Source organism: Aethina tumida, chromosome 4 (genome assembly GCF_024364675.1).
Source record: "Aethina tumida isolate Nest 87 chromosome 4, icAetTumi1.1, whole genome shotgun sequence".
NCBI lineage: Eukaryota > Metazoa > Arthropoda > Insecta > Coleoptera > Nitidulidae > Aethina > Aethina tumida.
This window is the reverse complement of record NC_065438.1, coordinates 12,972,740-13,000,182: the sequence shown is the minus strand read 5'-3', so window position 1 is coordinate 13,000,182 and position 27,443 is coordinate 12,972,740. Positions and strand designations below refer to the sequence as shown.

The following is a 27,443-nucleotide window of genomic DNA, read 5'->3' as shown; positions in this document are numbered from 1 at the left end:
TCTTCACGATTTGGTTAAAAAGAGCTCTTTGATAATCTTGAGTTTTTATAATTCCCCCCCACCCCATACTCAAGATTCTTAACCTCCATAGAATCCAATCTGTCAAACTTAATTGTTTTGATCCCAGAACATATTAATAACAATAAAAATGTTGATATCATTAAGAGCTGACCACAAAGAACATTTAAATTTATTGACATCACAGCCAGTGGGTGTTATTGTGGACTTTTGCAAACTGGCAATAGACTTTTTACAAAATGGCCCTAATGAGAAACGATACAGCACTGCAGCAAGTAAACTTAATGTAGAAACGGATAATGTGCAAAACTGCATATACGGTTTAATCAATTTATTGTTGCTTAGTTGCAAACATAAAGTGAGTAATTTATAAAATAGTACAACTGAAAATGAAATAACTGTTTTTAGTTGAGTGAAGCAGACTTTCGAGACTCTGTTTTAACATTGGGTTTTACTCAAGAGCAACAAGCAGTTTTAAGTAAATTTTATGAATCTAAACAGGCTGAAATTCAGCAAATTTTGGCCAAACTGTCAGTAAGTGAGCCACACTACAATGATCTGCAGTGGAGATTTGAAGTTCAGGTATTATTATAATTTGTTTAATATTTCATAAATATTCATTATTGTTAATTATTTAGGTTGCCTCAAGGTCTTTATTACATCAAGTTACACCTATAGTTACTTTAGATTTATCATTAAAAAATGTCCAGCAAAATGAACAAAAGACTGAACATATTTTTTTACAAACTGACCCAACAAACCTCCTTCATATAGCCAATGAATTGGAAAAAGCATTGGCTGAATCCAGGAGTAGACATTCCAGAAAAATTCAAAGGGCTTTATGTAGTTAATAAGTTTCATATAATTAAATATTTACTGCCTTATGTAAAGAATACCAGTACCACAACAATACAATAAATATAACAATTTATAAAATTGATTTCTGTTATAATGTGCTAGCTATATAGAATGTGAGGTGCATATTATTATGTGAGAATTTTTGTAAAAATACTATAATTTTCCTTTTAACTTTGAATATAATAATAACAATAAAAAACTGACCACAAAAGGCATTTAAATTTATTGATATCTCAGCCAGTGAGTGTTATTGTGGACTTTGCAAACTAGCAATAAACTTTGTACGTAGTAATCCTAATGTATATAAATACAGCACTGCAACAAGTAAATTTAATGTAGAAACAGATAAGATGCAAAAATGGTATGTCTAACATAAAGTGTCTAATTTATAAAATAGTACAATGGGAAATGAAATAATTGTTGAGTCTCAGTTTCAATGTTGGATTTCACTCAAGAACAAGTTTTAATTAAATTTTACGAATCTAAACAGGCAGAGACAGCAAATTTTGGACAAACTCTTGGTAAGTGAGCCACATTGCAGAGATTTGAAGTTCAGGTATTATTATAATTTGCTTAATGTGTCATAAATATTCTTAATTGTTAATTATTTAGGTTGCCTCAAGGTTTTTATTACACACAAGTTACAACTATAGTTACTTTAGATTTATTGTTAAAAACTGTCCATCAAAATGAACATATTTTTATGCTAACAAACCCAACAAATCTACAAATAACCAACGAATTGGAGAAAGCATTGACTGAATTCAGAAGAAGACATTACACGAAAATTCAGTTTATATAATTAAACATTTATTGCCTTATGTAAAAAATACCAATACCAAAACAATACAATAAATATAACAATTTATAAAACTGACTTCTATTATAATGTGCTAGTCACATAACATGTGAGATGCAATTATTAGACTTGTGTGAGAATCTTTGTGAAAATACTTTAATTTTCCTTTTTACTTGTCACTCTTCCTAAAACTTTTTTCCTTTGGTTGATCATGTGCATATACATTTGTGGGAATACTGAAATAAAACAATTATTAATACCATTACCAGAATCACTGTCTAAAATACTTACATGGAATATACAAGAACATTGTAAACCATAAGAAGTATTGATAATTAAATATCATGTTAATTTGGTTTGGCAACTTGAACGACCACATCTGATTGTCGCCTACTTCCTGTGATGCAGCGAATATACAAAGCAGTTCGCCAGTGACTCCAATTGGGTATAATGGATAAAATGTTGTATATCTGAAAGTTAATGTGTGTATATTTATTGTTTACTTATTATAATTGTAACACACTATAGTTCAGTAACTCAACATATATGTTCCAGACATGTAATTTATACTAGTATGAAATTAAATGCATAATTATTCACTTCTGTATTACGTTGTACATGTTCACCATGATGTATTATTTAAAAGTGTCTGCGAAATCTAAGCGTTAATAAACACAGTAATTATCGACAAATTAGATTTTCAGTCTGGTCATGGCATTTAATTGATCTTGGAATTAATTGAAATAAGAAAAACATTGAACTCTGGATAGTCAGGTGTACCCACTCATCTTGCGGTACATATGACGCCAATTGCAGAACGTGCTTACAAACAATTAAAAATATTTGCCGCGTAATGAATTTTACGATAATTAAAATTTTTGCGAATGTGATTTTCTGACTTCTATATATCTGCCTCAAAACAACCGTATTTGACACGTGGATCACACAAGTAAATTTCCACTATGACGGTATTGTAAATTGTTAATAATGATGTGTGCCTTAAAAATATATATATTGACAAATGAAACACACTTGTAAAAATAAAAGGTATATAATTGACATGAATTACTTTGTTGATAATTAAGTTATTATTATTTATGCACGTACAATTACAAAAACATTGTTGAACGTGTTTTTTTTTTAATTAAAGACAAATCTTAATTTTTTAAGTTAATTTGTAATTTACTAATTAGAATTTTACTATTACTATTTTACATGCATAAAATTTAGATTAAAATTCATCAATTTACTTAAATTATTAAAATGCTTTGACTCTGAATTTATTGAAAATTGAAAATTTATTGTAATTTGTAGTGTTATTTATTGAAATTATTTTAATTCACAAATAATAATTAGAATGGATTTATGTCAAAGTTTAAGAAATAATAATTATTATAAACATTTTTTTAATTTAAAAAATATATGTAATTTATTGTATTAGAAACTTTATACTTTCATGTCCCTATAAACTTTATTTTCTCATGTTACTTTGGTATCATTGACTTTAAACAAAAACAAAACGTGAACAACCTTCAAGTTCATACTTAAATTGAATATGTAGCTTGTGTTTAAATCCAGTTTTATTTATAAAAACAGAAGTATCATTAAAAAGCAAAAACTTCCTGTATAAATGTCACAATTTATGTAAATAAGATTTAAATTTTTTAATGAGTATTGATTTACAATTTTAATTTACTTTTTGTTTGACCTACGTATTTACGCTATAATTTAAATATTAACATTGTCAAAGTTCACTACCATAAATATATCAGTTTTACATGCAAATTGTTTGACATAATTGACCTCCAAGATTTTTTTTTCAGATAGTCTTGGAGGTCATATGGTGTGTGTAAATTTATCAAAACTGACAATTTTTGTTTAACAATCTGCACCAGCTTGAATATCCTAGAAGCCCTAGTGTCTAGAAAACACTTTTATTTATTTGCAAATTCAGAATATGCCTTGAACGCCAAAGTTAGAATATTTACCTTAACCACTTGACAATGTATGGCACACAGTTCATCAACGACAACGTGTAATTTCCGTATCTGATGACTTCGGTGATTGACCAGGCGATCAGAGCCAGCGGCAAGCCGATGGTGTCTCTGGCCGCTTGAGTGGCCATCAGCACCCCGCACACCACCATCACCCTGGACGCCACCTGGAACGCCGTAACGGCCGGATTCGAGGGCACGATGCCCATTTGTGCGTGGACCACTTCGAGGACGGCAGCATTCTGGAAGATTATCACCGTCCACTTAACTGTCTCGTATAACGAGACGGAAGTCGGGTAAATGTAATAAAGGATGATCAGGTACAGAAGGTAGCTCCAACTGGAAACGAGAAGGTCAATTGAGATCATTAAAATTAACGAATTACAAAAGAATATTAAATTAAATTACTACTTCGGTGCATTTACGAAAACACTATATTAATATTGTTAAACTTGCGACGAAAACAATTATTTTCATTTTTATTAAACGTGTTTTACAATAATTAAATGGACGTCACTAAAATTTTGTTAATCTATTATTAGATGATACACGTGTTTAAATGTGTTTAAACGTCTATAAATATAATATACTGATATTGCAAAATATTTGTTAAATTTTTATTATGAATTATACATATAAATAAAAATAATTTTCTTTAACCAGAATTCATTGAAGTAACAAATTTTTGCATTTAATTTTATAAATATCCAAAACAGGAAACTGCATTTATTAGTTATTAACAAGTATTTTTTAATATCTATAATACACCTTGAAAAATTTCTAAAACAAAATTTGAGAGCAGTTAGAACCCGTTCAACAATGAACAAAATCTAAATAAATGTTTTTAGTTAGTTTGTCCTATCGAAAAAAACTGAGAAACTGTTTTCAAAAATTGTTTTGTTGAAATCTTTGTTCCAAACCTGTACAAATTTAGTATGGTATTCCTGATTAATTTTAATAAACACAACCATGTCAGTGTTCATGTTTGAAGAAAGAAAGTTAAAGTGATTTTAATGCAATACCATTAGAATAATGTGCACAAATTCTTAATATGTTGTTAAACTGTTAACTCTGGGAGAATGTCATGAAAGTGCACGTGTTGCTGTAAGACGATATGCAGAAAAATATCTCATAATAATAATAAAATAAAAGAAATATATCATTATTCATCATATCATACCTACTTCATTTTGTATGAAAATTACTTTAACTTTCTTCAAACATTGAAATCAAATTTAAACATGATTGATTGGTCCAAAGATTACGGAAATATGAGAAAAAATATATTTTCTTCATTATTAGACATGTTCTACCACCTGTTTACAAATTTTGACCCTATATTTTAGAATAGAATAACTTGTATAATTATATTAAATATAATGATTATATTAATTAAATCTTTGAAGTAAACAATTTTCTGTATACAATTTTTAAATATCCAAAACAGGAAAAAATATATTTATTTATATGGTCAATTGAATATTAATAAGTATTTTTAAATATCTAAGGTATATTTTAGAAATATATTAACAACAATGATGTAATCACAAAATATGAATAAAAATAGTTACATATTCAAAATCACAAGCAACAATAACAGTTTAAAATATATTAATTCAAATAGATAACATTTGGAAAGTTTACAGTTTATAAATTAGAAAATCTTCAGACAAACTACATTAAATTTCAAATTACAAACATTAAGAACTGAATGGATTTATAATTTGTGGAATGTAGGAAAATTTTAATAAATTGTACCTTCATCTACAAACAAAAACAAAAATAAAACAAGAATAAAATAGAAGACATCTACAGAAATATATGTCTTTGACAAAAATAATCATTACAAAATTTAAGGTCAAGATATAAATACGTTGTTGTATATTATGTGAAATAATAATTATTGATCCCACTTTTTATATTGTTAACTGTGTTATCCTTATTTCAAATAATAAGAAAATAAATAATTGGCAAATGTAGTGTACTCAAAATTTAATGAATAACCAATTTACTAATATTAATGAAATATAAAGATAGAATTAAATTAAATAGATAAATTTAAAGTAAATAAATCTTCCAATAAAACAAATTATAATAATTGTATAGATTAGTTACATAAGATAATAAATAAATTAATTTCTTAGTAGAAATTATTATAATAACAAATATTAATTTAACTTACCCTACAGTTTGTATACCATTATAGCCTATCAAATAGTTTGTAACACCTGATGAATGAGTCCTTTTTTCTTGTTTTGCCTTAGCCATACTCTACTATTTATTTTTTAAGCCCACTTATTCTAAACAGATTTGTGCACTATTAAATACACTAGTTTGTCAGAGCTACTAATCCTAAAAATTCCACCAGATAACCTGTCTAGAAAACAGTTAGCAGAACATTTTTGTCGCTTCCACGCACGACGTTAGTTCCCCACTCAAGTGAAACCTACCGCAACTAGTTGCTTTATCACAGACATCGTTTACCTCACATCACCTTATTCCTAACCTTCTATGAATCATAGAAGTCATGTTGTTGTGGACTATTACCGTCACTTGTATGCAACCCATATTACTAATTACAGATTGTCAATCCGTATTTAAACGTCACAAGAGGAAGAAGAACCTAACCTTCAAACGTCTACAACCACATAGTAAACAATGTCGCTTTTTCGTAAACCGAAAAAGAATATAATTCAAAGAAGGGTGTTTACCGAAAATGACGACGATGACGAGCCCATGGGGGTGCCAGAAGTCGCCCCGGTGGAAAAAGAAAACAAAAGCAAAGACAAGTCCAAAAAACAAAAACAGAAATTGCTCAGCTTCGAGACAGAGGAGGAAGGCGAAGTGTTTCAGGTGAAAAAGTCGTCTCACAGTAAAAAGGTGCTCCGCATGTACGAGAAGGAACGTAACAAGAAAAAGGAGGCCAAACCTGAAAAGGAGGAAGTCAAGCCTAAGGATCCGAAAACTGAAATTGTGACTGATGATTTGGTTGTGGTTATTAATTCTAGTCACAAGAAACCGCCCACACCTCCGCCACCACTTATTTTAAGTGGCAGGGATGCTTTATGTGCAGGTAAGGTGGTCAATGTTTTTTTAATTAACATCTATTTATTATTTTTTTAAAGGTAAAGATGATCTGTCATCTGAGGATGAAGAAGGTCCAGTTCACAGATTCTCCAAGCCAGATAATTTTAAAAGTATCCTTGAGTCTGGAGCTATTCCAGATGCTGCAATGATACATGCTGCTAGGAAAAGAAGGCAAAGGGCAAGGGAATTAGGTGATTTTATTCCCACTGAAGAGGAAGAACCGGAGGATAATGGGAGGTATGCATCATTTAAATATCAGCATTATAAAGATTCACATATTTTATATACAAACTTGTACTTAGATTAATGAGAGAAGATGACCATGATGGAAGTGATGAGGAAAGGATGGATATGGATGTTAATCCTGTACTTAGGGATCAAGAAAGACGGCGTGAACAGTTCCTAGCTGCTCAAGATTCAGACCATGACCTTGATGATGACTGGGAAGATCAGCAAATCAGGAAAGGAGTTACAAGTAAGTTGCTTCTCTTAATTGACCTTAATTTTATATGTATATATCATTATAGGTGCCACAGCTGTGGCAATGGCGCAAGAATACATGCAATACAATGACTACCCTAGTGAGCAAGTGGAGTCTCAACCAAATGTTACACCAGTTATGGAACCTGGTGTGCCTAGAACGCCTCAAATGATAGCAGATAAACTCAGGGAGCATTTCCAAAACCTAAAGAATTCTCAAGAAAACAACCTCAAACGGTTAGACCAAATTAGGACTGAAATAGATGAAGTTACCTCGGAGTTGGAGACGTTAAAATTCAAGGCACCCGTTGCTGCAGAGCGTTTTAAATTTTACCAAGAATTAAGGGGTTACATAACAGATCTTGTTGAATGCCTGGATGAGAAAGTCGGCGTTATAACTTCTCTAGAACAACGGGCAATGGATTTAATGGCGAAAAAGTCGGAGTGGCTTATAGAGAGAAGACGACAAGACGTCAGAGATCAAGCTGAAGAGGCTACTGTTAAAGGAGGAATTGCCAGGAAAGGTAATTTACGTTACGTTATTTTTTAATTGTTTGTACATTTTTGATTTTGTAGGAATTGATGATGAGGAGAAGATCAGAAGGGCTGCGGAACGCGAAGGCAGAAGGACAAGGAGAAGGAGAGCAAGAGAAGTGCCTGGCGCACCTAAACACGTCGAAGGAATGTCCAGTGACGACGAAATTTCTCAACAAGACATGTTGAATTTTGATAAGGAAAGAGAACAAATTGAGACAGGTTATATATTAAAAAAATATTAATTTTAAATACCAAACTAAACAGTAATTATTAATTTTTCAGAACTGCAAGAAGTATTTGAAGATGTGGTGGAAGAATACTCCTCAATCGCAAGTATACTTATCAAATTTGAGCAGTGGCGAGAAACCGACTTAACTGCATACACAGAAGCGTACGCCACTTTGTGTTTGCCAAAAGTTGTTAGTCCCCTTGTAAGATTAAATTTAGTATTTTGGGATCCATTAAATGATAACTCAGACATTGAAAAATTTGACTGGTACAGAACCATGGCTCTTTATGGATTACATGATGATGAAACTGAAGTTAGTTTAGCCAAAGACCCAGACATAAACTTGTTGCCCACAATAGTGGAAAAAGTTATACTCCCCAAACTGAACATACTTGTTGACAGATGCTGGGACCCTTTATCAAGCTCACAAACTCTGAGGCTTATTGGAATTATTAGTAGATACATACGGAAATATCCAACATTAGGTCCTGCAAGTAAATCCCTAAATAACTTCTTCAATGGCATTATGCATAAAATGAAAATGTCTTTAGAACACGACGTTTTCATACCGATTACACCCAAACTAGCAGAGAGTAAATCACCCTTTTTCCAACGCCAGTTTGCCAGTGGATTAAAACTACTCAAAAACATAACTAGTTGGCAAGGCATTTTAAACGACAACACGCTTAAAGAAATCGCGATAAACTCGTTATTAAATCGATATTTGCTTAGTGCAATTAAATTTTGTATTATAACTGATGCAGTTCAAAAACTTAAATTAATAACTTTGATTTTGCCTAGAATTTGGCTTCAGGAAAATGCGACCGAACTGAAAATGTTTGGGAATAGCGCAATGCAGTTATTCCAACAACTCGACAAAAATAATCCGTTGCATTTGGAGTCTATTGATATTTTAACAGGTATTATGAAAACTTTACGTTCTAACGTGTAATTTAACTTTTATTTATGTGGTCTGTAAATAAAGTTTTAATTTGTACCTTTTGAGTATTCTTTAAATAATAACAGTAGTTTATTTCTGACCCTAAACTTTTTCATACTTATGTACAAATGAATTGTTGTAGAAAGAATATAGTGTAATACTTCTTAATAAAATATAACATGTTTTGACATTATTTAATTAGATGTCTTCATTTCCTAATTAACATTAAACAGTAATGAATGCTACTTCTCTGGCCGTCACTGTACTTCTGAGGTTTCAAATACTTAAACAAGTATTACTCAATTTTTATTTATATCAAATTTATTTTTATATACATTTTACATATCCATGTATATGGCCTATATTTTGCATAATAGCACTTAATTCATGAGGCTTAAGAGTTTGATAACCAATTTCTTACTCACCAGGCTGAGTTATCAAACTGTTACTTAATATCACAGATTTGTAATATGAAGTAACAAATTCATCTTTCCAGTCTACAAAAAAATGCATGCTTGGATTCCTTAACATCGTTTCTGTAATATTTATCGTAGAAATTAACGACAAATTGTTCCACTTTAAATCCGAATTTCTGATATAATAACAGTGCAGGACTGTTGACAGAAACATGAAGTGTAATGTCCTTGCCCAAACTGGTCTAGAATTAAAAATATACATAGAATGAATAAATCAAAGACTTAAATTATTATTGTTACTTGAATGAGATGATATATCATGAATTTTGCTATACCACAGTTCCTCCATCCAGGTCTGGTGAACACAAACGAAATATAGTTCTCTATGTGTTTTACGTCTGGTACCAAAAAGGCGAATGCCACAATCAACTTTTTGTACAATACCACACAACTAAAATCAGGATACTGCAAACTTTCTGTCACTAAAATAAACTGCATAAATAAACTATTGCTAATATAAATCAATAATTACAAACAATCAATGCCAGGCCAAAAAAACTGATTGCATAAACTGTTGATAGCAGGTATGTGTTCTGGCTGCACATATGTGTAGTCCAATGGTTCTCTTGGTGGCAGTACATAATTTTCATCTTTTTTGTTGACTTTTAACTGCAATTCTGCCATCAGTTTCAACCACTGAGGGAATACTGTAGTGTCCCTTCTTATGTAAGGTTTTAGGTAAATGCCACTGTAGGGGGACAATATCAATTCTTGTCTTATTCCACCTATCAGTTTTACCAAAAGTTGTTCCGACTTTAAACGTGAAAAATCTGTAAAATTTTGTATGTAATAATTTCTTTTAATAAATATAAATACTAACTTTTAATTGAAGTATTGTAATGGCAAAATGGATCAAGCAGTTTAATACTTTCTTTTGGCTCTTCTTTAACTTTTACAGTTGGCTTAGAGGAAGATTGAACTTTGGTTTCTGTAATGCTGAACTGACTGGTTAAATCATCTGATAAAATTGCGGAATGCGACAATTTTAAAATCCTGCAAAACTAACTATTTACCCATAAAAAAGTAAAAATCAAATAAACTCACTTTTTGGAATTACTGTCAATTGAAGGGATAATTTGTGTCCTTTTTCTTGATACAGAGTTTCTGATGGGTGGTACAGGAAGGGGTTTTGGCACAGGAACATGTTCTTCCTTGACTTCAGCATGTATATTTGTTACATTAAATGGCTGTATCAATTCCTCATCTGATATACATTTTTGTAACACTTCTTGGAACATCTCTGCATCAGTTTTCAATTTCTTTTCATGATTAAGCTTTGCCTTTTGTCTGTCCAAACTTAAAATTGCATCTAAAATTTTATTAGTAGTAGCAGGTGTTGTGTTAATAGGAATCTTTACTTACATATGTTAGAAAGTACAATTGGGCTCAATTTTGGATAATTTATAGTCCACCATGCTGGTTCATTAAATACCAGACTTCCTGATAAAAATATGCCAAAACTACTGAAATGTGACAATGTTCCAGCTATGGTACCAGTCCATTTTTTCTTCTTTTTCCTAAAAAAATTAATAAATTATAAAAAATGAGTATAACTTTCATAGCTCACTCACACATCACTTGAAAATAATATTTCCCAATTCTTATCAACAAAAGTAGCAACATGATTCCTCCAATGGAAGAAGCCTTTCCTGGCAAGGCCAGGACTTTTATTTTGTAAGTGGTACAACACCAAATTAATAACTTGTAGCCTAAAAGGGTGAAGATTAAACCAAATAAATCATAAAAAATAAACTCTTACCAGGACATTTTGTTTCTACAGAAGGTCTCCGTATTATTCGACGAACACTCTTGGCAAATTAACGAGAAAAATAGGTCTCCATAAAGTCCACCAGGTGTTGAGCCCCTCTTTAAACACTTCACATGTATATGTTTATTGCACACTGAACACATAAGACCTTCATCTCTACAAAGTTCAAGTGGTTTGTGACAATACTTGCACTCCTTTTTCACTACGAAGTAATCCATAATCCAAGTAAATTAATTTGTTTACTTAATCAAACCAGACACTAAACGTTAAGGTTAGGCAGTAGTTCAAATGCTTATTGAAACATTCACTTTAGGTTAGATTAAGTTTAAAATTTAAGCGGTTACGGTGGTTTCAACGGACAGACACACAAAGATAATAATGAGGACGTTGGAAGAATTTGAGATACCAAATGATGGTGAAATAAGTGTCTGTGAAATAAATGGTCGAATGCAATGTATGAATTTCGAATACGCTCGTGTTAATGCATTTACATCTGCGGTAATTTTATTCATAGGTTATATCAATGCCAGTTTTTTTATTAATAAAACATTTTAGGTGGAAAATTATCCAGAAATCCACATTACAAGGGATTTACTGCACCCCGTGTCATCAGGGGATGAAGGAAGGGCTTTATTTTTACCTGTTGATGTTCCATTCCTTAAGCAGCTCACCCAGGTTTACTATGAACAGGGTTGGGTAGAAGCTTTGAGATTAGCCAGTTCAAGTCATCATATGATTGTTTCTAAAAGTTCTAAGTTGTTGTTAAATGTTTTAAAATATGTAAGAAAAGTTCAAGTGATCTTTAATCCAAATATTCGTTACTCAAGCACTAGTTTAATAGATAACTTGTCACAAACCAAAAACTGGTGTAACAACACAATTAGATATATTGCTTGGCATCCATACTATAACAAACTGGCTGTTGCCACATGTGATGACAGTGTTAGAGTTTACAGCAGTGATACACAGTTCACTCCTTTGCTAAGATGCAAGCAACAGAAAAATGTCACCTGTGTTGCATGGAGGCCAATGTCTAGCAGTGAAATTGCTGTAGCACATGAAACTGGAATTATTGTATGGAATATTGATCCTAATTCACTGGTAAGATGTCTTCAGAAAAGATCAGAATAATTTATTTACAGTTCTTTTATTAGGTGGCAAGGCCTTCAATAAGTAATGCTACAATCTTACACAGAATTGAACACAAAGCTGTGATGAGCATAGCTTGGTCACCTAAAGGTGATTTATTAATATCAGCAGCTGCCTGTGATAATACAATAATGGTATGGGATGTGGAACTAAACAGAACCAGTGCCTTGAAAAGGCCTGCAGGAAATGGGAATGTTTTAATTAAATGGTCACCATCTGGTGAAAAATTGTTCAGTTGTTCAAATGGAGTTGTTTTCAGGTAAAAACAGTTACAACCAACTCCCACACATGCATAATTTTTGTAATATTTTTCAGAGTATGGGATTGTCGAAATTGGGAGTGTGAGAGATGGACAGTTTTAGATGGTAGAGTTCAATCAGCTTGTTGGGCTGAGGGCGGTAATAGTTTACTATTTGCAACAAATAATGAGCCAATAATTTATAATGTAATGGTAAAATCAGACATAGTATTTACTTCGGATATAGAATCGTCGTCCAATAAGGCTCAACCAATTTTCGACGTAACTAAAGTAGATATTGATGGAGTTATGGTTGGTGGTTTAATACAGAGCATGGAAACAGATCCAAAAGGCAGGCACTTGGCTGTTGTTTATCAAGAAACTAATTGTGTTACTGTATTTGGAATTGTCAAACCTGGTGGAGTCCAACTTGTACCAAGGTAAAAATTAGACTTTGTTATGTAATATTATCTATAATTGATTTTATTTTAGTTCTTTGATTATTGGTTTACCAGAGGAAAAACCGAGCGTTATAACTTTTCAACAAAATTTTGAATGTGGTGCTTGTCTAACAATTGGATGGTCCAGTGGGAGAATTCAATATTATCCAATTATATATACGGACCTTAATCGTCAGGAACAAAATCAATCTATAAACGCATCATTACTTTCTACAATGAATAGTTCTATGTCAAGATATTTTTAATTAATTTTTATACAAATGAAATATATTTTTAAATATTTATTTTTTATTTACAAGATTAGTAACATTACTCATAGCTTTAGTTTATTAAAAGAATATTTAGGCATTTAAGGGAACATTATAAAAGTTTTTTACTTAAATTATTTAATATAATACACAATACAATCTTTAAAATCCTCATCTTTTTTTAAAAAGTTCACGTAGGAATGATTAAATAATAACCAAAATATTATATATATGGTAATACTATGAAATTATTTGATTTCATCACCCAAGAGGTCATCATCTAGGTTGATGTCCTAAAAAAGAAAATATTTAAGTAAATTGAAATAACTAAAAATAAGTTTGTTAACTCACAGATGTATCAATATTATCATCAATGTTGACACCATCAAGATCCAAGTCTAGGTCGTCATCGTCTTGATCTATTCTGAGGTTGTTCATTTGAGAAACAGGCAGCCTAAAAAAATCAACCATTAACAACAAGTTTGTATATTTATGTAATCGTTATTTACGTTGTGTCTGGTCGCGATGAACTGGCTCCAATTGAAGGAATTAAGTTGGACAATGCCTCATCTAAAAGGTTCCTTTCTAAATTTGGTTTCACGCTCTGCGCTTTGCAGGCAGGAACAGGTCGTGCAGTTCTCTCATAGTGTTTTTGTGCTTCAATTGCTTCTTGCAATCCTGGGAATAAATTCTCGTAGTCTTTAGGATCGGCCAGGCTTTGTCCGGCTTTTTCATTAGTTTGTGATAACTTCTCTCTCCACAACTGTACTACTTCCGAGATTTTATCGGGAAGGTATGATCTGGCAAAGAATGCTGCCTCAGGCAACCTACCAGTAGATATCAGAATGTCCAAACATTTTCTTAAGTCACCCAAAAGGAAGAACGACAAGAAAGACAAATTATATTTGCCTTCTTCATGTGTGCTTTCTCCTAAAGTCTTGACCAACTCCGCATCACCAGAACTGGTGGATAGTAGAAGTAGGCCACCAAAATCTTGTGCCTTTTTCATACATTCTTTAGCTAGTTGCAAGTTGTTTGTAGAAGCAGCAAGTTCCCCTAATTGACTCCATTTTTGTGGGTTATTAGCCTCTTGTGCCAAAATTCGAGCAGTATTTAAATCTTCCAAAGCAACAGCTAGCTCGAAACGATGTTCTGGGTCAGTGCTGACGGCTAGAGCCTGTTGTTTGAAGCCTTGTTTCTCCAAGAAATGAGCAACGCGTGTTCTGTGTTCTTTGGGAATTGAAGGCAACACTCTGTCAGCAGTGACAAAGTCCCTTCGCATTACGGCAGTTTGGTACTCAAGTACAGAAAGGAGGAGTTGGTAGCTGACCACACCCAACTCTTTGTCAACCAAATATAGTCTGTCGTCTTTCGGCACATAACCGAGTACGTACAAGGGTCTATCTAAATGCGCAATAGTGACCAATTCGCCACCAACAAAATAGTTAATACGATTTACAGCGTTGGTGTATATAAAGCAGTCACCAACCCATAGACCAGTTCTGACAGATTCATTGACTTCACCCAAGACATCAAATGCTGTTTCAACTCCATCTTCTGCTACCTGATTGTTATCTTTTGCAATCTGCACCTGGTCAGAATCGTAAGAAAGAATGTAATAGCTATCTTCAGTAGCCAAACAAACCAATTTACCGCTGTCCGACCAATAAACAGCTCTAGGTTGAATCTCAATCCTCCTGATCAATTCCAATGAGTCCCAATCATAAAAACTCAACCCAGACACCGACTTGACACCCAACAAAAATCCGCCGAATATTCCTTCAGCCCCAAAGTCGGACTTGAAGCTCTTCTTCTCCTTGAAGTTCTTGAAGATCTTCACCGTCGACCCGGACTCTCTGATGGCATACTCACTGGAGTCTTGGGCCCAAACAAATTCTTGTGCGCTACCGAAGGCCTTGTTACGCAACGCCATTGCGGTGTAGATTATGTACTCGCCGTCACCGCATACAACGACGAACCTGCCGTTGGGATTGTGTTGGATTGTTTGCGGATAGATTTCACATGCTCCCATGTCCTTAACGGCGACCGGAAGTCTTTCGCCGTCTCGGATTTCGGCACCTGTAAAAAGAATTTTGACGTGAAAACTCTAAGAACGTTAAAAGAGTAAATTTACCTTCAGGCAGAGCTTTCAAATTGGCTTGCTGTAGTTCAGAGTGTTTGGCCCATATGATCTTTCCACCACTGGCATCCATACTGACTGCTGGTTCCTCCCTGCCCACTTTTACTAAAATACTGCCTTCATCATAACCCAAGGCTACATTGTTGGATCCCTTGAGACAGGCAATGGCCCACACTCTCTCAAATCCATAGTTTAGACTGCTTTCCAATCTGTTTGTGTTGGCATGCCATACTCTAACTGTGCCATCTTCACTTCCTGTTGTTTATAAATCAAGTTTTTAAACTATAATTGGATGTTTGTTTAAATTTATTTTACCTGTTAATACAACTGGTAATTCTGGATGGAAACACACAGCAGATACATTTAAAGTGTGTCCCTCTAGAGTTTGCACACAGGTTTTGTTCTGGTAATCCCAAATTTTAACTAAACGGTCATCAGCTCCAGAAATAAGATAAGGTTTGTCACCCCCATGGTAATAATCCACACAATTGACACCTATGAAATATAAATTGAATGTGCTATGGTCTATTGGGTGTATAAAGGCATACCTTTTTCATGTCCTTCCAAAGTGAAATTGGCTGTGGATGCACCCAATTGCCACACCTTCAGAGTTCTATCAAGTGATGCACTAGCAAATGTGTTATTATCTTTAGGATTAATTGCAATTTGCATGATGTAATGGGAATGGCCCTCAAAGGTCTGCTGACATGCCCAGGCTTTCTCCCAATTCCACAATTTTATAAGCATATCATCTGAAACACTCAATTTTATTATCTAAGTAAAACTAATAAGAACCAGTAACATACCACTACTTGTCAATATGTAGGGCTGTGTAGGATGAACTACAATACATCTGAGGTAATCAGAGTGAGCTTCAAAAGCATGCACCCTATCCAATGTGTTATAATTAAAGACTCTAATTTGAGTATCATCTGAACCACTGACAATCCAGTTTTTTCTGGGCACAAACTTAGCAGCTCTAACAGGAAGATCACATACTTCAAAAGTTTTAACTAACTGCTGGCTTTCGTGATTCCAAACGTTTATGTTGCCGCTGTATAAAGAACAGAGCATCCATGGCTCTGTTGGATGTAAATCCACACATTTTACTCTGTCTGATCGAGCTGTTAGTCTTCTCTTAATATCTAATCTTAAAGGCTGGAAAATAGTGATAATTTATTACCAAAAGGTTCTAGCGGCGAGTTAAAGTTAATACCATTTTTAATTTGTTTTATTTTTTCTATACTTCTTCAAATTTTCGGAATATTGACACGATTTATAAACACATCAGCGGATCTGTCAATGTCAAATCTCAAGACGTGGCTGATGAGTACCAACTACGAAACACCAAAAATGCAAATTTTAACTAGAGGTTATTTGATCATATGGAAGAATTAAATGTCACAATCACATTCAGTTTGTAAATATTATAAGTTTAAATATCTAAACCGTGTTAATAAACAGTTTATTACCAAAGTTTGTTTTTGTATACAATGAATATCCTTAAAATATGTTTTAAAGTTCGGAAATAAACTAGTAAATATAGGTAAAAGTTTTTTAGTTGATTCTTTTACTTCCATATCACAAATTTTAAAGTTATAATAAACAGATGTACAAGCATAATATAGATTGTTGTTGGACCTTTTCCTCATTAGTTACATGTTTGTGAAAATCTTGTGTAATAAAAGTGTCAGCAAAAGTGATAACTCTGATATGGAGTTATCATAATCCCATTTGGCTACAAAATTTGGTTCAATTTACAAAATATTTGCTTTTTTGTATTATTTTTCCATATATTATCAAGTTTTATTCAATTTTAACAAAATATAATAAAACTAAATAAATAATTTAAATGTATATTTATTATAACAACCAGTTTGAATTGTATTATTTATTACTGCTAATTTTTCAATTCAAAAGATTCCATATTCTATATAGATGATTTAAATTAACCTGGTTTAAAACTTTTACCTCAAATTATTAAACTTGAGCTAACATTAATTTCTCTTCATAGGCTCAATGTAAAAAAATATGGAACCCACAGAGAAAGAAGTTGAACATCATAAACAATTAGAGCTTTGTAAAACGAGACCGGCATATCGACAAGGAAGAAAACTTACTGCAGTCAAAGTAAGAAATCAAAATACCATAATAGTGCTTATATAATTTAATGGAATTTATTTTAGGTTTATACAGTAAACAATGAATCTCAACATTTGTTCATTTATGGTGTCCCAAAAATCAATTTAAGACCAGAGTTAAAAAATCTGTGTTCTAAATATGGAAAAGTGATAAAAATCTATGTTACACAAGGATATAAAATTGAAGCATTTACTGAATGTTACCATGTGCAATTTGATAGAATACAATCAGCTAGAATTGCAAAACGACTGATAGATAATAGATCATTTTATGGAGGAATTTTGCATGTGTGTTATGCACCTGAGTTCGAGTCTGTTGAGGAAACCAGGCTTAAATTGTTGCAAAGGAATAAGGATGTATTAAACAGGTTACCAAATCAAAATGAATCTTTTGTGAAACCTATCAATAAAGAGAAAAAATTTGATAATAGAAGAGTACATATTGAAAAACAACAAGCAAATGAAGGAATAAAGTTACAAGACATTTATTCTGAAGATGATCCAATTTTAAGAAAACCTACAAATAATCCAGATGCACAAATGATAGGACCAAAAATGCCTGAACAAAATATTTTTCCTGCAAGTTCAAGTAAAAGGTCATATGAAGATTCAATAGAAAATTCTGAATGTAAAAAACCTAAAATTATCCCAAGTCAAGTTAAACTACCAGAAAAAAGAATTGTATTTAAAAAGGACATTATAAAGAAATAAAAAAAAATAAAATTTCAAAGTGTAACACATTTAACTTTAATAAATGCATATAAATAAGTATATAAAATGGTTTTATTCTTAATTATTAGGTTTGATCAGAATTATCGAATAAGACAATTTGGGATTGCCTTAGTGGTGATCTTGCCTCCTGACTTTGTCAACAAGTTGTTTCCTTGCCACTGAGCTACACAATCAGCATTAGTTTTCAAGTCAACTGATAGTTTTTCCCATACTTTCTTTTTGGGATTCAAGACTTCATCAGGTTTTCCATCTTCATAATTTTCAATCAAAATTCTTTCACCAGGTGCAGCATCTTCTGGTGGGGCAAGAGTTTCTAGTTTTTCCTCCTCTTCAATCTTGCAGCAAAGAACCATTCCATTGGATTCAATTCCTCTAAGTTTGGCAGGCTTTAAGTTACATAAAACCACCACCTGTCTACCTTTCATTTCTTCAATTGGGATGTATTTTACCAAGCCACTTACAATTGTTCTTGGTTGTTCTTCTCCAAGGTCTATTTTGCTGACATACAAACTTTCAGCATCAGGATGAACAGATACATCCACAATTTTTCCGACACGCAAATCTAAACGGCTGCCAACAAGTTCCTCAGCTGCTGCAGGTTGATTTCCGCCCTCTAAAATAATTTACTTATAATAATAAATAAATATAACAAAACAAAATATTTACTTTGTTTTCCTGGAGCAGGATAAGCTTTCTCAGCAAGTTGCTTTAACTTTGGGTCTTGGAAGGTTTTAATGATGGGCTCTAGTAATCTGTTAATGTAGACTTCTACACCAGCTTTTAAATCAGCAGGATGAACTTCCTCTTTACCAAAAGCATCACTTAGAGCTTGGAAGGTTTCAAATGAAATGTCTCCTCCATTTTCAGGTTTCCTTGGTACTATAAACTTCTCATCAGGTTTTGTGTGAATAAGTGGGAAGAGCACATGCTGGGCAAATGATAGAACTCCATTATTTTCTACATTGCCTGGTTCACAGAAAGCTTTCTTCAACTTCTTCTTTACATTGGCAGGTGAATCCAGTAAATCAATTTTACTGTCCTCTTCAGATGAAGACATTTTGTTTCCAGTTAATCCAGGCACTAAAGGAAAAAGATATTAAAAGTTTTAATTAGACATGTATTTAAAACATACCCATAGGATTCATAAGATGAGCCCTTTTTTGGTAACCTAATTGTGGCAAGTATTTTTCAGCAAATGTGAAGATTTTTCGTTGATCAATGCCACCAAACTGAGCATCTACTTTCAGGTACTCTTCATCAAGAGCTTGCAGCCCTAGTTAAAAATAAAAATATATAAAAAGTTTGAGAAAGTTTGGAACATAAGTACCTGGGTAGAGAAGCCCACTGACCAAAGGATGGTCAACTTGTTTAACAACTTCAGCACCTGCTTTTTTCGCGTCATGTTCTGTTATTACTGAACTTAATCTGTATACATCTAGAGTATATTCTTTAGATAATTGGTAAGTTGTTCCCTTGACAAACTTTAGTTTGTCTAAGGGAACCCCAATGGAAGAGAGCATTGCCTTAATGGAGTGTTCATAGTATTGCACCCTCAACTCCAACAATTCCCAAGGAGCTTTCATGTTGTCTAAGTAAGCATGCAAGTCAGCAAATAAAATTGTTACTTCAGCCCCAGCTCTTAAGAAATCAGCTATTTTAGACATAGGCACAAAATAAGCTATATGTGGTTTGCCAGTTGTAGCAGTACCCCAGTAAATTTTTAAATCGCGCTCTTTTAAAACAGCTTTAATTTTATCTTCACCAAGAACTTCTTGTAAGTTCCTTGAAATATAGTTATATTTTTCTTCAAGGGTTAACTTGTCTTCAGTTGCCATGGTGAACTAGAAACAAAAATTAATATTTTAGAACTATTTCGTCACATTGTGACAACTTGTCACTGAAAAGAACATATGGTATAACCTAAAATTTGACATGTGTTAAAGGTACTATAAAAATCTTTAAGACGATTTATTTAAGGTAAAAAAAAATTGTAATTGTAAGATAACTTACATTCAAATTGCTTTAGCAATTAAAACCGATTTAAAATAACACCGCAAAAAACCTTGTGCAGTTGTCAGAGTGACAGCTGTCAAAAAGGAATTTGTAGAATTTTCATTGGATCAAATTATAGAAATTCTGGTGTTATCATATTATTACGTTGGTAATCTTTTATTCTTTCAATTTCGCATGTGTTTACAATATAAACACCACATAAATGATCATTTTGTAATTTTATTATTAATCCTAGGTATAAGCATCTAGGTAATTCGTAATAATTGCAATATATACTCTGGTCTGCATCATTCTTCAGTATATTTTATCAATAAGTCACAAGAGGGCAGACATTTTTAAGAGTGTAATCATGGCAAAAAAATATCCTACAGACTGGGACATAGACCAATACAGAGATGATACAGAACCGGAAGATCATTGGGCTTTAAAAAGGGAGTTCATGAAAGTACATAAAGGAAAATTTGAAGAGGAATATCTTGTGGCTCTTGCAAAAACTTTCGCGAATATTGAATTTTTAGGATGCATGTAAGTTTAACCTTAATTTTGTATTAGCATAAATTTATATTATTTTCACATTTTTAGATATCCTGCCAAACTAATGATAAGGATTGCAGAACTCTCTAAGGAAGTGGCAAAAGACTATAGGGAAGTCAAAAAGACCAAATTACAAAGGACCTTTGTAACTGCTTCAGATGCTGCAGAAAGTAAAGCTAGTAAGTTTCACTTTTTTTACATTAGTAAAGTAAAATATTAATACTATTTTTTATTTTCAGAGAGGCTAAAAACAAACTGAGGCACCTTATAAACATTTTATTATATAAAAACAAAACTGTAAATAAATTATACATATTTATAAAACACAGCCACATATAATAAAAACTTTGCGCCCCTATTTTTTTGTATTATTGTGCAATCCTTCAATGGATAAACTCAACTGCTCCAATCTGCGAATTAGCTGGCTCATATTATTTTTCTGTCTTTGTAAGCTTTCGTCATTCAACGATGGCACAGCGGCGGCTCCTAAATCGAAGTGTAGTCTGGCAAGTTTCTCTTGTTGTTCTCGTATGTTGGTCATTTGTTCCATGGTGCAGCCACTTCCGAAGGCCCGCAATTTACCCGAATGGAAATCATCCAGCAGTCCCAACAAAGCCCTCTCCATGTGCCTCACATCAGGCACTTGTGAAAGAAAAGAATGGTGTTTTACTGTGGTACTAGGATCTAAATTGTGCAGGAAAAAATGAAAATAAAAAAACTAAATAAAATGTAAACATAAAATAAATGTAAAAAGTACAGTTGAGAGTCAGGAGGAAACTATAACAATCATTTTAAGTAAATATATACCTTTATGTATATTCCTTGGTCTTGCTGTGGCAGTTTTATTGGTGTCTTTATTATTCTTCTTCTCATTTACATACTGTATTCTGGAATTGCCCACATTCACTGCAGCACTTCCTTTATGAAAGGAACGATTTACGGAGCTGTGGCTTGTGTTTCCAGATGAGGAGATCTACATAGCAAACAGTAAATATTGGATCTGATACATTATTAGATAACTTACTTTATTGCTTCTGACTGGTGAAACAAGTTTTTCTTCTGAAGGATTGTCATCTTGGACAATGCTATCTTCGTTTTCTGCATCACTGGATACCAATTGTTGCAATTCTGATGTTTCCCCCTTTGTGTCCATTGTTGTCTTTAAAAATTATACATCAAATAGACATTTTAACTTTATTCAGTCGACTGCGACGCCTTCTACATAGCATAAACGTAATCATCTGCCCTACATATAATTCGGGAAGATATAATTTCGACGTTCTACTTCATAGAACTCAGCTTCGCATTACCGAAATTAGAACTACGCCCCACAACATAAAATTACTCTTTTGAACTACTTTTGACATCTTTAATAAAAACATGACATCTTTATATTTGATAAAAACATAACTTTCCTTGAAAATTGTCATCCACAATAATTACAAAAATGTGTAAGCTTACACTATATTCATTGCAAGACAAACTGATTAACAACACATTTCCAGCTTTTAAGATGAATTACAGCTTTGAAGGAAACCATAGAGGTAAACCTGAACAAAACCTATCTGGTGCTAGTAAAAAATTAACACGAGAAGCTTTGTTGCAAAAGACTCACGAAGAACGACGTAAACGACAAGTAAATGTTTTAATCTGTGCTGTGAATAAGTTATACATTAATAACAATTTTAGGAACAAAGACTGAAACTGCAAAGTACAGAATTGTTGCAGTCTCATTTTCGTAGTTATCTCACAAGGAAGCATTTTAAAGAAGACCAAAGGCAAATTTTTGATGGAATTGATTTAACACTTGACAATCTGCATCAGCAACTAGCAAGATTGTTAATATTTTATGATTCCAACATTGACAAAGGCAGACTAGTAATACTTAATTTCTTTACACTTTATGTTTTTTATAAGTTGCTTAAATTTTAGATTGTACTAACCAATTTCATACTCTCCATTAGTTCAAAAATTTTAGACTTGATGCAAAGGGATGAAGCATTTCTATGGGTAATCAAAAGATATCTTGTCATAAGCCTCAAATCTTTAAATGATAGTACAATTAATACATTAATGTTGAATACATTATACACATTATCTAACAGCCCACACATATTAGAATATCTTATTAGAAAAGGTACATAATAATATTTTAGATATAAAAAATATCCTTGATGAATTTGTTTTAGGATATTTTAGTTACTTTCGTGCTCTTTTGGACCAAAGTCAAGCAGAGTTGGGGCATAAGATTATACCCCATGGAATTTATAATCCATTCAGATATTTCAGACAAATGGAACTTCATCATCAGGAACTGGTTTTATCACAGTTTTGTAATCATTTTCTTAGTCAAAACCTAACAGACAATGTAAAAAAATTACTAATTCCATTCCTCAAGTCCCAAAAAGATTTCCCATATGAAAATATAATCAGATATTTAAATAGTGGGTATTTCTTTGAAAATGGAAATAGTTTGTTATATTGTATTTTAGCTCTTGAACCAGATGATTATGGTAAAATTTTAAATATGTTACCAATTTTTATATTGTGTTTTTGAAATTTTAGAACCCAACATGGATAGTATTCAAGTACTATCAAATCTCACAGCAAATTTAAGCGAGTTAAAACCAGTTAGAAATTTAAGTGATGAGAGTGAAGATGAGGAGGATGATGATGTAAATGCTTCAGATAATTTGCAGGATTACTTGGTACTTCTAAATAAACAAAACAGGGTCAGAAAAATTCAGTATTTCTTTGATGTCAACAACAGGAATGAACAACTGTTGAAAGCTTTGATTCAGTTGTGTCAAAACTTGCTTTTGGTTCACAAAAATTCTGTAAGAAAATATCTGTAAGTATGTTTTAATTAATTAATATACATCATTCAACAAATTCATTTAAATGTTTACCAATAAGTACTAAGTGTTCAAAATTTGGGAGCAGGTAGAATATGTCATAGATTCTAGGGGTTTCCTCTTTTTCCACACCACTGAAATTTTTTAAAAATTGTTAAGCTTTTTATATTTTTCCTACAATTTAGAAGAAAAAAGGCACTCTTGATTAATTTTGATTATCACATTTCCATTTCAGTGTGATAACATACCAGCACATAGTGTACCTTATTTAATGGCAATTACTTATTAAAAATACAAATACAGTACAATCTGAGGTTATTACACCATATCACACCTACTTGATTTTATATTGTATGGAAATTACTAATTTTTTTAAATATTAGAACTCATAAACGTAATATTAATCAAAATAATCAAGAGTACCTCTTTTAAATCGTCCAAAGAGTATAAAATAATAATAATAGTTGTACAAATATTCAGTGGTGTAAAAATTAGGCTGATAAAAAGATGAAAACCCCCACAATATACGCAACTGTATTAGTATAAAAAAAATATTACATTGAATTGTTGGTATATATTTTAAGATAATACATACCATAATTAAACACGATTGGCCTAAAGGTTACGGAAATAATAGGAATTTGTAAAATTTAAATTTGAGGGACTTCTTCAGAAGAAAAAAATTCTTCATTGTTGGATGTGTTCCACCTGTTCCCAAAATTTGACAACCCATTTTTAGAAACACTTCTTATTACAACAAAATCATTTTTTCAGCATGTTGCTTGTATTTGGATTGAATCCAGTGTTCCTCAATCGATTGTGGAAAAGACTGGAGAACGACAGTACGATACACAATCAATTAACAGGATCTTCCCTCATGTCTTGGAGGGAATCGCATGTTACATTTTCAGTTTTCTCTGACATGTTCAAATATTACACAGAAACCTTGACTGACACAGGTAACAACTGATGAAAATAAAACAATTAACTTTTTTAACAATATTTTTATTCGTTAGAAAATTCTGACACCAGCGAAACGTTTAGTAAAAATGATTTGTACTCTATGTCTAAGTTGTTAAAAAACGTTGCCGTGGATCTAATCGATATCGCATTTCCAATGAGCAGATCCAGTGCTGTAGGTTTTTTTTAAAATAAGTCAGGTGTATTTTAATACTTTTTCTGGCTTTTTGTAGATCCCGGCAACACAGGAAATATTGCACATGTACAGGGCATGTCTAGATTGCCTAAAAATGCTCTACATGTTGGACATGAGGAAGGAGTTCTGTCCAGCAGGATTTTGGACCCAAAGAAGGATACACATTTCTCAAGATCTGTATCGAAAAAATTATCTTTCAAAGACTATCGAGCCTTTTCGAGGGATTATCACGAAAATGGATGGTGCGGTAACTAATAACTAATCTAATTCACACTTTAAATCATTGTATTTTTAGACGAGGACCATTTACCGCCATTGTCTACAATTGAACAGAGATCTCTTGCCATTCTTCAGGAGTTGCCCTTTGTGATTCCATTTAATGTCAGAGTTTTGCTTTTGAGGCAACTGTGCAGGTCTAGCTTAGGAGAAACCGATTTTCAACGTATGCATGACAGTGAGTTTATGCAGGACAATGTGGTCGTCATAAGACGTACTCATCTGTATGAAGATGCATTCGAAAAAATCTCCAACAAAAGCGGTATAAAATGGATATTTACTATTACTTAAAGCTTTAATCAATTATTTTAGAATCAGATTTAAAACTTAAAGTCAGAATACAGTTTATAAACAGTGTTGGCTTGGAGGAGGCTGGGATAGATGGTGGAGGGATATTTAAGGAGTTTATTAATGAAGTTTTGAAGACAGCATTTGATCCCAACAGAGGATTTTTCTTAATGACTGCAGACAATACTCTGTATCCAAATCCTAATGTTCATCTCATTGTGGAGAATTTTACTGAACACTATTACTTTATTGGTAGATTAGTAGGGAAGGTAAAGTTATTTATAATTTTTAAATGCACATATATATTGATAGGTTTGTTTTTAGGCTATTTTTGAAAATATTCTAGTGGACTTACCTCTGGCAGAGTTCTTCCTTGCAAAATTACTAGTAGATAGAGCAAGCGCTCATTACTTAAAATCCTTAGACCCGGTATTGTATCGCAACTTATTGTACCTGAGAGACTATCAAGGAGACGTCAGCGATTTAGGATTGGACTTCACTAGTGTCAGCAACGACTTGGGTGAAACAAAGGTAAATTTAATCACCAACAACAAATACAAATTACATAATCCACTTCACAGGTTATGGAATTAAAACCTAACGGAAGGGACATACCAGTGACCAACGATAACAGACTCGAATATATACAAAAACTGGCGGAGTTCAAGCTTAATGTTCAGCTGAATAAACAGTGCAGGGCGTTCCGTAGCGGCTTGAACAGTGTCGTCTCTCTGTTGTGGCTCAAACTATTCAATCACAATGAGCTGCAAGTTATTATTGGTGGTGATAATCAAGAGATTGATTTGAGTGATCTTCAAGCCCATACAGTGTATGGAGGTAAATATTAACTTAAGAAACTTATCAGGGAAAACAATACCACATAAATACTGATTTATTATAGGAGAATTTTCATCTGATCATCCAACAATAATACTGTTCTGGAAGATACTTCACAAATTCACTTCAGATCAAAGAAGGAAGTTGCTTAAGTTCGTGACGTCTTGTTCGAGACCTCCCCTTTTGGGATTCAAAGTAATTTCGACACTGACTGGGTCATAAGACATTAAATTGACATTAAATTTTTTAGGAATTGACGCCACAATTTTGCATTCAACCGTCGGGAAGTGAAGATAGAATGCCAACAGCAAGTACCTGCCTAAACCTCTTGAAGATTCCCGTCATTCGTGAAGAAGAGGTTTTGAAAAATAAACTATCGGCTGCCATTGAACTTCAGGCCGGATTCGAGTTGTCGTAAAAATGTACTAAAGAAATTAAAGAAAATTTTTATAACGTCATTTAATTTTAAATGATATACGAGTGTAGAATTGAATTTTATCGTCACTTTATTTTTTTGCCTTTTTAACATTTTTTGTATTGAATTTTATTAAATCGGTTTATTGGATATTAAGTCACCAAACAAATCTGAATGTAATTATTTAATTGTTTGTATATAAGTGTTATTTTTTGAAATAAATCTATTGAAACAGTATATTTTACTAAACTTAATTAGTTCAAATTTTTGTTTATTTATGTAGTCATCATTGAAGAAAACCTTGAATGAATATTGTAATTTAGATAACAATTATATTTATATTATGAAACACACAATGGATTTATTGCAGTTAACTAAATTCTACAACAATAAGTCTTTATTGTATTATTTATATGTCGATAATAAACATGTATTCTAATTACGATCATGTTAAACAAATTAATCACCAATTCGTGTAAATAATTCTTGTTTATCAAGTCATTAACAAAATAATTATTTATCAAATTCCTTAAGAATAAATTGATTAATATTTTTTTAATACAAATTTATAAATTACTATAATAAAAACGCAAGTTGTTTATGTCAAAATAACACCAAAAAGATCAAAATTTGTTTTCAAACAACATCAATAATAATAAATATAATAAATACGGTACCATAACTAAATTAATAATTATCTGCCACAAGTAAAAAATATTAAATCAGATTAGCGTCCCAATTTTTAAGCAAACAAGACCCAATATTAATTATCTT

General features: G+C 32.3%; 11 protein-coding genes across 14 annotated transcripts; 6 read left to right on the top strand and 5 right to left on the bottom strand.

Annotated features, from left to right (window-relative positions):
* The first annotated feature begins 76 nt into the window (after positions 1–76).
* On the top strand, positions 77–907 carry LOC109598476 (COMM domain-containing protein 2). Its single transcript, XM_020014386.2, has 3 exons — positions 77–376; positions 427–600; positions 657–907. The coding sequence occupies exons 1-3, from the start codon at positions 149–151 to the stop codon at positions 867–869; spliced, it is 615 nt and encodes a 204-aa protein (XP_019869945.1). The 5' UTR covers positions 77–148; the 3' UTR covers positions 870–907.
* A 757-nt stretch (positions 908–1,664) lies between these two features.
* LOC109598470 (very-long-chain (3R)-3-hydroxyacyl-CoA dehydratase hpo-8) lies at positions 1,665–6,127 on the bottom strand. Its single transcript, XM_020014380.2, has 4 exons — positions 5,852–6,127; positions 3,664–4,008; positions 1,967–2,145; positions 1,665–1,911 (listed from the first exon to the last, which is right to left on the bottom strand). The coding sequence occupies exons 1-4, from the start codon at positions 5,935–5,937 to the stop codon at positions 1,832–1,834; spliced, it is 690 nt and encodes a 229-aa protein (XP_019869939.1). The 5' UTR covers positions 5,938–6,127; the 3' UTR covers positions 1,665–1,831.
* Positions 6,128–6,244: 117 nt separating this feature from the next.
* Positions 6,245–8,999, top strand: LOC109598469 (PAX3- and PAX7-binding protein 1). Its single transcript, XM_020014379.2, has 6 exons — positions 6,245–6,742; positions 6,795–6,993; positions 7,059–7,231; positions 7,284–7,760; positions 7,813–7,992; positions 8,056–8,999. The coding sequence occupies exons 1-6, from the start codon at positions 6,328–6,330 to the stop codon at positions 8,952–8,954; spliced, it is 2,343 nt and encodes a 780-aa protein (XP_019869938.2). The 5' UTR covers positions 6,245–6,327; the 3' UTR covers positions 8,955–8,999.
* Positions 9,000–9,231: 232 nt separating this feature from the next.
* Positions 9,232–11,554, bottom strand: LOC109598479 (cysteine-rich protein 2-binding protein). 2 transcript variants are annotated; one of them, XM_020014389.2, is made up of 8 exons: positions 11,178–11,550; positions 10,990–11,127; positions 10,781–10,935; positions 10,463–10,727; positions 10,239–10,411; positions 9,895–10,188; positions 9,659–9,840; positions 9,232–9,600 (listed from the first exon to the last, which is right to left on the bottom strand). In XM_020014389.2, exons 1-8 carry the CDS (start codon positions 11,402–11,404, stop codon positions 9,427–9,429), a joined length of 1,608 nt encoding a protein of 535 aa, XP_019869948.1. In that variant the 5' UTR covers positions 11,405–11,550; the 3' UTR covers positions 9,232–9,426. The 2 variants fall into 2 exon arrangements, with proteins under 2 accessions (XP_019869948.1, XP_019869949.1); XM_020014390.2 differs by lacking the exon at positions 9,232–9,600 and having other exon boundaries at positions 9,684–9,850; positions 11,178–11,554.
* On the top strand, positions 11,497–13,318 carry LOC109598480 (aladin). The gene is made up of 5 exons (XM_020014391.2): positions 11,497–11,684; positions 11,742–12,287; positions 12,341–12,594; positions 12,651–13,013; positions 13,066–13,318. Exons 1-5 carry the CDS (start codon positions 11,565–11,567, stop codon positions 13,277–13,279), a joined length of 1,497 nt encoding a protein of 498 aa, XP_019869950.1. The 5' UTR covers positions 11,497–11,564; the 3' UTR covers positions 13,280–13,318.
* Positions 13,308–16,738, bottom strand: LOC109598478 (coatomer subunit beta'). Its single transcript, XM_020014388.2, has 8 exons — positions 16,639–16,738; positions 16,229–16,580; positions 15,971–16,174; positions 15,738–15,917; positions 15,417–15,677; positions 13,792–15,361; positions 13,634–13,736; positions 13,308–13,575 (listed from the first exon to the last, which is right to left on the bottom strand). The coding sequence occupies exons 1-8, from the start codon at positions 16,639–16,641 to the stop codon at positions 13,531–13,533; spliced, it is 2,718 nt and encodes a 905-aa protein (XP_019869947.2). The 5' UTR covers positions 16,642–16,738; the 3' UTR covers positions 13,308–13,530.
* Positions 16,739–16,821: 83 nt separating this feature from the next.
* LOC109598467 (RNA-binding protein 48) lies at positions 16,822–18,274 on the top strand. 2 transcript variants are annotated; one of them, XM_020014377.2, is made up of 3 exons: positions 16,822–16,968; positions 17,437–17,552; positions 17,609–18,274. In XM_020014377.2, exons 2-3 carry the CDS (start codon positions 17,454–17,456, stop codon positions 18,272–18,274), a joined length of 765 nt encoding a protein of 254 aa, XP_019869936.2. In that variant the 5' UTR covers positions 16,822–16,968; positions 17,437–17,453. The 2 variants fall into 2 exon arrangements, with proteins under 2 accessions (XP_019869936.2, XP_049823010.1); XM_049967053.1 differs by lacking the exon at positions 16,822–16,968 and having other exon boundaries at positions 17,328–17,552.
* A 22-nt stretch (positions 18,275–18,296) lies between these two features.
* On the bottom strand, positions 18,297–20,396 carry LOC109598466 (tyrosine--tRNA ligase, cytoplasmic). Its single transcript, XM_020014376.2, has 5 exons — positions 20,306–20,396; positions 19,623–20,136; positions 19,428–19,568; positions 18,962–19,375; positions 18,297–18,908 (listed from the first exon to the last, which is right to left on the bottom strand). Exons 2-5 carry the CDS (start codon positions 20,128–20,130, stop codon positions 18,376–18,378), a joined length of 1,596 nt encoding a protein of 531 aa, XP_019869935.1. The 5' UTR covers positions 20,131–20,136; positions 20,306–20,396; the 3' UTR covers positions 18,297–18,375.
* A 79-nt stretch (positions 20,397–20,475) lies between these two features.
* LOC109598473 (partner of xrn-2 protein 1) lies at positions 20,476–21,200 on the top strand. The gene is made up of 3 exons (XM_020014383.2): positions 20,476–20,833; positions 20,891–21,021; positions 21,082–21,200. Exons 1-3 carry the CDS (start codon positions 20,658–20,660, stop codon positions 21,099–21,101), a joined length of 327 nt encoding a protein of 108 aa, XP_019869942.1. The 5' UTR covers positions 20,476–20,657; the 3' UTR covers positions 21,102–21,200.
* Positions 21,104–22,117, bottom strand: LOC109598472 (coiled-coil domain-containing protein 28A). Of its 2 annotated transcripts, none has more exons than XM_020014382.2 (3): positions 21,867–22,117; positions 21,650–21,815; positions 21,104–21,484 (listed from the first exon to the last, which is right to left on the bottom strand). In XM_020014382.2, the coding sequence occupies exons 1-3, from the start codon at positions 21,993–21,995 to the stop codon at positions 21,198–21,200; spliced, it is 582 nt and encodes a 193-aa protein (XP_019869941.1). In that variant the 5' UTR covers positions 21,996–22,117; the 3' UTR covers positions 21,104–21,197. The 2 variants fall into 2 exon arrangements, with proteins under 2 accessions (XP_019869941.1, XP_019869940.1); XM_020014381.2 differs by having other exon boundaries at positions 21,104–21,526; positions 21,867–22,101.
* Positions 22,118–22,209: 92 nt separating this feature from the next.
* On the top strand, positions 22,210–26,906 carry LOC109598468 (ubiquitin-protein ligase E3C). The gene is made up of 15 exons (XM_020014378.2): positions 22,210–22,293; positions 22,348–22,478; positions 22,532–22,720; positions 22,775–22,979; positions 23,032–23,355; positions 23,408–23,693; positions 24,472–24,656; positions 24,714–24,832; positions 24,891–25,095; positions 25,149–25,391; positions 25,442–25,686; positions 25,742–25,948; positions 25,999–26,254; positions 26,319–26,449; positions 26,505–26,906. Exons 1-15 carry the CDS (start codon positions 22,290–22,292, stop codon positions 26,670–26,672), a joined length of 2,898 nt encoding a protein of 965 aa, XP_019869937.1. The 5' UTR covers positions 22,210–22,289; the 3' UTR covers positions 26,673–26,906.
* The last annotated feature ends 537 nt before the right edge of the window (positions 26,907–27,443 follow it).